Here is a 10114-nt window from a genome sequence, read left to right on the forward strand (position 1 = left end):
TATATAAAATATATTTAGTAAGTTTACATAGTCGTTTGATTGATGAGAATCGACATATTAATCATGTTACACCAACGATACACCCGTGAGAGGTCATGATTAGAAATGAATTCAGCTATCTTAAATTGCTGGTCTCATATGATGGTGTCACTCGTCAGAATAATATGTAAGGAAATAAAGTTGGATCTAGCTATTTCAGATGGCTGATTCAATCATCATACATTTACATATTGTCGCCTACGTGGATTGCCACTAGGAAAGAGGAATTCAATCCAGCCATCTCAAATGACTGGACACCTAAATCCCATTTACTTCATTTTCAGGTACCTAAAAGCCATTTTCTTTGTATTAAACCTACCACTTTAATAAAAAAAATCATTGTTCTAACCTCAATACTCTTTTATTATTATTATCGTGCTGTTGTGTGTTGTACTCAAAGCGGTCCACGTTACTCCCCCCACACGCACCGAATACACTCCCCTATATTTCTTCAGGCACAACAAATAAGGTTGCCCAAAAACAGACTGTTACATTTTCGTCTTCAAGGTCCATACGCTGCACATACCTCCACAATCTGGAACTGAAGAACAACCAAACCCTAACCGAACCTTCAGATCCACTTCACGGCCATGGTCTCCACCGCCAAAATCAAATCCGTTGATTTCTACAGGTTCGATTAACCTCTATTTCAACTGTTTTTCATACTCTTATTACTCGTTTATCAGCTAATCAGCTAATGCTCGTTTCGATTGATTCGATTGATGCTTTAGTTCATTTGAAGTATGCGTTTGTTGTTTAATATGAATGCATGCTTGTGCTTGATTATTTCGTGTTTGATTACGGTTTGCTGTGGTTGCGTATGCGTTACGTCACGTTTGATGAATGTGATTGAATCGGATTGATTGATGCGCGTGTGAATTTGCTTCTGCTGCTACTGAATTGATTTAGTTGATGTTAGGGAATATGAGTTTAGATCTCGAACTGGAATTTTAGCTTACTTGAATCGATTTCGTTACTCCGATTTCGAACCGGAAGTGACAATCGAATAATCGTAGCTTATTTGAATTTTAGCTTATTTAAATCGATTTCGTTATTCTGTTTTCAAACCGGAAGTGATAATCGTAGCTTATTTGAATCGATTTTGTTACTCCGACTTCGAACCGGAAGTGATAATTGTAGCTTATTTGAATTTTAGCTTATTTGAATCAATTTCGTTACTCCGTTTTCGAACTGGAAGTGATAATCGTAGCTTAGTTGAATCGATTTCGTTACTCCGATTTCGAACCAGAAGTGATAATCGCAGCTTAATTGAATTTTAGCTTATTTGCATCGATGTCGTTATTCTGTTTTCGAACCGGAAGTGATAATCGTAGCTTATTTGAATCGATTTCGTTACTTGGATTTTTTATTTGGAGATGTAGCGATGAAGTTTCGAAATTAACATGAGTTATTAGGTATAGAAGTGTTTTTGCCTAATAGGAGACTTGAAATTGTTAAATTGATGAATGGAGTAGTGAGAAGGTTGAATGTGCTTATTTTTAATTAGACAGCTACAGAAACCAGACTTACAGAAAGAAGAGATGAGAGTTGCTTTTTATTTAGTTATGTGGAATAATATTATGCTAAATTGTCTTATTATTGTGGATTATGTAGCCACATTTATAGATGAAACTAAAAGAATTAACAGTAGGAGTCCATATTTGACTTTTGAGGGTCAAATTGTTTCTTTTAATGCTGAATATGACAGAACTTGTTAGTCTTGAAAGAGATTGGGTGAATATATAATAAACCTTGAAAGTATCAGTTTACTCTTTGTATTTGGGGGATAATATCAAGCTAAATTGTCTTGTTATTGTGCATTCTATAGCTACATTTATAGATAAAACTGAAAGAATTAACAATTTAACAATAGGAGTCCATGTTTGACTTTTGAGGGTCAAATTGTTACTTTTAATTGCTAGTATGACAGAACTAGTTAGTCTTCAATCAAAGAAATAGGGTGAATAGTTAAATTTGAAAGTATTGGTTTGCTATAACAAAATGCATTTTGGAGTTATGTAGCTCAAATTGTCTGTCTATTTTCAGTTTCAATATACTAAAAACTTCGAAATGCAAGTTGGTGCTTTTTTATTAATTTGGCACTGTGTAAGACACTATTTCAAGATTTTATGGCCCTTAAGTTTGTCATATATCTATGTCTTTCTCATCAATTACAGAATATTATAGTCCTGATTGGTCAGTGTAACCTCGCACCAATGCATAAAATTGAATGTATCATTCCATATTTATTGACTGTTTTGATTTTGAATATGTTAGTTGCACTGAAGTGGATCTTTGAGCTTGATTAGGTCAGACTATACTTTGTTTTACTTTATTTATATTATTATTTCTTGCATGACAGGAAAATTCCAAGAGATTTGACAGAGGCGTCACTGTCAGGTGCCGGCTTGTCTGTCATAGCTGCTCTTGCCATGATGTTTTTATTTGGAATGGTAGGAATTATCATTTTGTATTTTTTTTTATTGACTTGTTTTCTGCTATTACTTACAGTGTATTAATTGCAGGAACTACATAATTATTTGAGTATCAGTACCACGACTTCTATCATAGTTGACAGAAGTCCTGATGAGGATTACTTACGGATTGACTTTAATATTAGGTATGCTGTTGATTACTTTTGTAGATTTTAGTCACTACTGAACAATAATTTTGTTGTACCCAATATCATTTTAAGTAATAGCATTCATTTTATACTTTTTAAGGAATCACTTGTGTCTATTTTGCTTTGTTTGGTGGGTAACAATGGTTAAATGATTCATTTATTTCAATGCAGTCTTCCAGCTTTATCCTGTGAGTTTGCATCCGTGGACGTGAGTGATGTTCTGGGAACTGTAAGTTTAATATCTTTTTTCATAGTATAGGATTACCTGTATATTTCTGTTATCACATGTGTTTTGTTTCTCTTATCTACAGAACAGGTTAAATATAACAAAAACCGTGCGCAAATATTCAATTAATAAACATCTACAAACTACCGGCTCTGAGTTTGACTCTGGACCAACTAGTCTCAGAGTCAAACATGATGAGGATGATGAGGAATATGGTGAAGGATCTGTTACTCTAAATGCAGATAATTTTGATAGGATATCTCATCAGTACGTAAATCAACAAATTCTCAAATGTAAACGCTCTATGCTCATAATTTCTTGTTTGACTCTGGTAACATATTGTTTTGGTACAATGCAGACATGCGATTTTGGTTGTTAATTTCTATGCTCCTTGGTGCTATTGGAGCAACCGCTTGGTATTCTCAATTTCTCATTGCCTCTTGACTGCATTTTCTTAATTGACCAAATTACCCTTCACATCTTAAGTAATCTTTTTTTTAATATCGTGTTAGAAACCCTCATGGGAGAAGGCTGCCACAATTATAAGAGAGAGGTCTAAATTTATACCCGTTAAATTGCAAATAATATCTCGTTATTATTTATTAATATTAACTGCTGACTCATCCTTGTGCTATCAGACATGATCCTGAAGTGGATGGACGTATCATTATGGGGAAGGTTGACTGCACTGAAGAAGTTGACTTGTGTAGAAAGTAAATATTCGGATTCTTGCTTTTAAGTATTTTCATTATGTTAATCTATTTTTATTGTTTCTCTGGTAATTATTTGGTTTTCGTTATGTTAATCAGTCACCACATACAAGGTTATCCATCAATTCGCATATTCCGTAAGGGCAGTGATGTTAAGTAAGTTACTGTTTAAATCTAATTTATTATATTATATTTTCTTTATAAAAAATTCAGTTACTGATTAACATAATTTATTATATTATATTTTCTTTATAAAAAATTCAGTTACTTATTGTTTATGTGAATCAGGGATGAGCACGGGCACCATGAACATGAATCTTATTATGGTGACAGAGATACCGATACCTTAGTGAAGGTAACAATAGTATTTACATTTTCCCAAACTATTATGCGAAAAACAATTTATAAATGCTAATTCAAGATCCGGTTCGTCTACAGACAATGGAGGAACTAGTTGCACCAATTGCATTGGACTCACCAAATCTTTCATTGGAGGATAAATCCGGCACAACTACCGAGAACCCAAAAAGGCCCGCACCACGTGAAGCTGGATGTAGAATTGAAGGGTTTGTGAGGGTCAAAAAGGTAAATTTACACTAGATGTGTTATTGTCGGACATATTATCTGACTGATTTTCTTATCTATGACACAGGTTCCTGGTAATCTTGTAATTTCAGCCCGATCAGGGGCCCACTCATTCGATTCAACCCTAATGAACATGTCACATGTAATTACTGATTTCTCGTTTGGTAAGAAAATCACTCCGAGAGTGATGAGTGATATTAAAAGGATACTGCCTTACATTGGTGCAAGTCATGCCAAATTAAATGGCAAGTCGTATCTCACCGACCCTGATGATCATGCAAACGTGACGGTAAGCTCTTTTAACGTATATTTTTTTTTACAAAGAAGTATATATTTTGTATTAATATTAAATAAAAATGATGTAGGTGGAGCATTATATTCAACTTGTGAAGACTGAGGTAATGAGGTCAACTCGTCAACTGATTGAGGATTATGAGTTCACAGCTCATAGTAGTTTGACGCATGCTTTATCAGTCCCTGTTGTGAAGTTTCATTACGAGCCGTCCCCGATGCAGGTTTTAAAATTCAACCCAATTTAATATCATCTTCTGTTTATTAACTCTTTTTTTTTAAATAGTTTTAACCTTTGTTTCGTGCACAGGTCTTGATTACAGAAAATCCCAAATCGTTCTCTCATTTTATCACCAACGTCTGTGCCATCATTGGTGGTGTTTTCACGGTTCGTTTTTATCTTACTCGTTCCGCTTGCGTGTGTTGGTTTGATTGTGGGATCATTATCTGAGTGTGTTATTGAATGTTTATCAGGTTGCTGGGATACTGGATTCGATTCTGCATAACACAATGAGACTGGTTAAAAAAAAGGTTGAACTGGGGAAGAACTTTTAGCGATTGCAGAGAACTTTTAGCATCTACAAAAGACCATTGTTACTATATACATCTGAATCTTATATATTTTGTTAGATAATTTTGGAATTACATCTATGATCTATCTATATATCCAAATTTATGATACAAATGCCAATGAAAAGTAATGGCCCAATCGGGTCTCTTATTATAGGGTAAGCGTTCATGGTCCTGTTCGGTTTGCTTTTTATGGAATGGTCGAACCTATAACTATGGTTTTGATAAGCAACAAACCAAACCAGTTGGGTTGGCTGTTGGAGTTAATTCCCGAACCGAGTTATGGGTCGGGAAGGTGGGGCCGGTTCGAGCTAATGGATCGATCTTATTAATTAATTAATTATTATAATTAGAGATAATTATCTATTTTATTTATTAGATAGAGATGGAATTTTATTTAATAGATAAATAGGAGTTTGTGTTTTACTCTAATTGTAATCGAGCCGTTATGTAACCCCAAAGAATTCATGTAAGGGTTATTGGAGAAATGATCAAGTTTTGAGTTATTTTCTTGATTAATATAATTGGTGAGTTGTGTCAAAGTATTCTCAGAGTTTAGTTTGTGTTCAATTCGATCTGGGCCATTAATTGGTATCAGAGCTGAATCGAAACAAGAAGCAAGTGAGCAGATTACAAGCTGGTATTCTGTTCAACGCAGACTTCAATCAAATTACCTCAAGATCGCAGGAGCAGCAGACCAAGAACAACCGGGTTTGTGTTCGAGCGGTGAGACGAGGGTTGCAGATCGAACAGAAAGGATTTGTTCGGGTTTGTGTGGTTCCAGCAGGTTTCGCAGGCTCCTGTTCAAGCATGGCAGGCGCGGGGTTTGTTGTGTTCAAGAACTAAGGTTCGGTTTGCGGCGGTAGGAGGCTCAGCGTTATCGACGAAATTCAGGAAACAAGCAGTTTTTCTGGTTGGGGTTTCTGCAGCAGGCTAAGGAGTGTTCGGCAGATAGCATCGACGCGTAATTGGTATTTTTAACTTTCCGGTTTAAATTTTCCGATCGAAAAGCATTATTCTTGTTCTGTGGTTTGTTGACTTGTGACTGGGTTCGAACTTCAAGAGGGAAAACGGTTTATTTGTTTTTCTTGAAGTTTGGTGCTTCACTTCTGCATCAAATTCAAAGAAAAAGAAAGCTTTTGATTTTTTTTTGAGAAGGAATTCAAGAAGAATAATTATTTTGTCCTTGAATTATAATATTTTATTTTATTTTGTGAGCAAACGGGTTCGGTTCTGAAAGTGGTTCGGGGCTGATTTGTTTGTGTTTGTTCCAACGGACTGGAGCAAGGGAGTTCGACACCATTAAGTGTTTACCAACGGAAGAAAAAAAAGGGCGTCAATGGCAGGTGAAGAAGAAAGGCCGACAATCCAACCCAAAGCGACCGGGGGGATTTCGTTACAGGTTCCAAAGCTGAATGAAACTAATTACATCAAATGGGCGATTGTGGTGGAAGCGATTTTGGACGATCAAGGGTTATGGGAAGTCGTTCAACCAGAAGAAGTGCGGCTATTGATGCGAAGAAGAATAAAACGGCAAGGTTGTTTTTGTTTCAAGTTGTGGAAGGTGATATTCTTCTTCAGATTGCTCAATACAAGAATGCACGAGAAATATGGGCGGCTTTGAAGGCACAATATGTTGGGGCCGAGCGAGTCTAAAAGGCTCGACTACTAACGCTGAAAAGTAAATTTGAGAAACTCAAGATGGCGGAAAACGAGACTGTTGATCAGTTTGCGGGAAAAATAACCGGTATGGTTTCAAAGGCAACGGGTCTTGGTTACGTATTCGCGCAAGATGCTTTAGTGAAGAAGTTACTCGACACGGTTCCAGACAAATATTTCAACCTGGTAGCCTCAATCGAGCAAACTGTTGATCTCGATAGTATGAGGTTTGAAGATGCTGTTGGAAGACTTAAGGCGTTTGAGGAACGTTTACGAGGGCGAGAGCGCGCTTCTGAGTCTCAAAGTCAGTTACTTTTCAATCGATCAGAAGGTAGTCACAAAGATAAATCGTATGATCAGTCCAGTAGCCGAGGTAGAGGTGGGCTGAGTTCATGGGAACGTGGAAGAGGCCGGGAAACCGGAGGACAAGGATCGTACCAAACCGAAGGACAGGTAAGAGAAAGAAAAGACTGCTCCCAGATTAAGTGTTTTCGGTGTGACGAGATAGGACACTTCGCGTCCTCGTGTCCGGAATGAAGACGAGCAAACCAGGAAGCAAATCTTGCTGAAACGAAAGAACAAGCCAATAGTGATCCAGCTGGTTATTTAAATCTTCACGAGATAGTTTACTTAAACGAAGAACGAGTTGACTCGAAAAGGCTTGAAGCCGAGAAAGTGGAGGAAGGCACTTGGTATCTCGACAATGGAGCGTCGAACCCATGACAAGTAAGCAGTCGTATTTTTCCGAACTCAACCAAAATATAACGGGTAAGGTAAAATTCGGGGACGGGTCGTGTGTTGATATATGCGGTAAAGGGAAAATTTTATTAAAATCGAAACCGGAGATGATCGGGTTTTATCCGATGTTTATTTTATACCAAGTTTGAAAGATAATATAATAAGTCTCGGTCAAGCAACAGAGAACGGGTGTGATGTTCGTATGAAGGAGAATTATTTGCTCTTGTATGATGATGGGGGTAAACTTATGATGAAGGTGTTTCGAACGAGAAACCAGTTATACACGATTAAATTAACAGTGGGAGTTCCGGGTTATGTTAAGAAATTCATGCCGATTCAGGAAAAGTTAAATGATTTGGGAACAAAAGATGATCAAGGAAAACTATTGTTCGCTCGATTAGATGACAACAATCGCAACCAAAGGAGCGGTTATGCGAGTTCATGCTGTCGGGGAAATGGTCATAAAGGAGGTCGAGTTCGGGAGAGCCGTAAGAACAAAGTCATGGATCAAGAGAAGTTCCAAGAGGTGAAGACCAAGATGATGAGGCCAATATGGTTGTGAAAGCCGAGAATGTCAAGATCGTGGGTCAAATCAAAAGGAACAAAAAAGACGTGTTCGAAGTTAAAGGTCCGCTTATTCCAGTTCGGAAATTAAGGGGGTGATTGTTGGAGTTAATTCCCGAACCGAGTTATGAGTCGGGAAGGTGGGGCCGGTTCGAGCTAATGGATCGATCTCATTAATTAATTAATTAATTATTATAATTAGAGATAATTATCTATTTTATTTATTAGATAGAGATGAAATTTTATTTAATAGATAAATATGAGTTTGTGTTTTACTCTAATTGTAATCGAGCCTCTATATAACCCCAAAGAATTCATGTAAGGGTTATTGGAGAAGTGATCAAATTTTGAGTTATTTTCTTGATTAATTTAATTGGTGAGTTGTGCCAAAGTATTCTCCGAGTTTAGTTCATGTTCAATTCGATCTGGGCCATTATTGGCTAGCCGGCCAGACCGGTTGAAACGGACTCGTTTTCCAGTTTCTACTTTTTTGTTTCTTTACAAGATTCTTAGTTTGCATTAGTTTTTATTAGAACTGATGTTATGATTTGGTTCATGTACATGTATACAAATGAAGTTAAACTTGGCCAGTTCTAAGACAACTGTCGTAAATTTGGGTTTTCAAACCGTAAACTAGGGTTGCCAATGTCGGGTGGGAGGGTTGAATTGTAAATCTAACACGACCTGTATATTATTCATTTATTCGTGTAAAGTCTTGTAACTCAAACATGGTTCATTTAATCTATTTATCTAAACACGTAAAATAAGTGGTGATCAAGTTGTAGATGTATTAAATCAGGTTAGTTGATTTTAATAAATTAGTTGGCGTATTTACATTTTAATTTTATATGTCATATGGCCTATTCAATTAAACATGTCAATCCAAATATAACCTGTTCACATAATTAACACATTAAACTGAACATGACACTTTATTAAACATGTTAAACGTGACAGCTATAAAGTTATTATTTTCGTGTCATGTCAGATTTTCACTCCAGTTTTGAACCATTTGCTTTTTGGCAGTCTCAAAACCAACGTTTACTTTAGTTTATGTGGTTGATGGATTTAATTGTTTTATGAACTAAGCAAATATCATTATATCAACACATAGATTATGAACAAATTCACTAATACAAAACTGATTTTTCTGGGCGGTAAATTTTTTTTTGGCGGTCAAGTACCTAACCCGCTTAAACTATTTTTCTGGGCGGTAAAATTTTTTGTTTTAGGCGGTCAAATACCTAAACCGCTAAAACTAATGTTTTGATTATTTTCTCTATTTTAAATATATCTTTTGTGCGGTGTATAGTTAGTGTGAACTGCCTAAAAAAAGAAACAAATTTAAATGGTTATCATTATATGTTTCTGACGGCTCGAAAAATATTTTGTAAATTATATAATAATTTAAATAGCTCTAAATAATTGAAAGTGGTTATTTTCAAAATTTTCTTATCATCTATCTCACGTGTTGTTTCATGTTTAATCTTTATATAATTAATTATTTATTAACTAATCTCCTAAAAATATGTTATCTTTCAAAAGTATTATTATATAAACTAAAAACAAATACTAAAGAAACCTCATCTTCTTCTGCTGATGGATATAAGCACTTTCTCTTCAACTGGTTCATAATAACAACTCATTTAATACTGGTGGGTATGTAATATATATAGCCTTTGGTTTATTTATTGTTCATAATTCGACAATATATTTTTTAATTTTGTTTATGTATTACTTGATTATATTTTGTTGTTTGTAGATGAATATTGAATAGTTCTGGTATTTTCCTATACTTTACTCTATATCCATTAAATCTTTATTCTATCTCAAGACGTTAAAGGTGCGTACAATTTTAGTTGATTACCTTTATTGTTAATATATATATATATATATATATATATATATATATATATGTATGTATGTGTGTGTATTATGAACGTATGATATGTGTGTATAAAAGATTGCCTTTTAGAGTATACTCGTCCAAAATTTATCTAATAAAGATAAATTTTAGATTGTCCCTGTTGGGACTGCTTTTTGATTATTCTATCTCATTAGGATGTGTATACATTTTAACTTGTTGACTATTTAAGAAAAAATCGACAG

General features: G+C 35.3%; 1 protein-coding gene across 1 annotated transcript; it reads left to right on the top strand.

Moving 5' to 3' along the window:
• The first annotated feature begins 592 nt into the window (after positions 1-592).
• Positions 593-5179, top strand: LOC143538395 (protein disulfide isomerase-like 5-4). The gene is made up of 15 exons (XM_077031968.1): positions 593-670; positions 2402-2492; positions 2565-2659; positions 2834-2891; positions 2974-3155; positions 3247-3304; positions 3401-3441; positions 3527-3601; positions 3698-3754; positions 3887-3953; positions 4037-4183; positions 4251-4472; positions 4549-4698; positions 4785-4862; positions 4949-5179. Exons 1-15 carry the CDS (start codon positions 630-632, stop codon positions 5027-5029), a joined length of 1443 nt encoding a protein of 480 aa, XP_076888083.1. The 5' UTR covers positions 593-629; the 3' UTR covers positions 5030-5179.
• The last annotated feature ends 4935 nt before the right edge of the window (positions 5180-10114 follow it).

This window comes from Bidens hawaiensis, unplaced genomic scaffold, assembly GCF_021521415.1.
Source record: "Bidens hawaiensis isolate Kalapana, Puna unplaced genomic scaffold, B.hawaiensis_p1.1 tig00011619_1, whole genome shotgun sequence".
NCBI lineage: Eukaryota > Viridiplantae > Streptophyta > Magnoliopsida > Asterales > Asteraceae > Bidens > Bidens hawaiensis.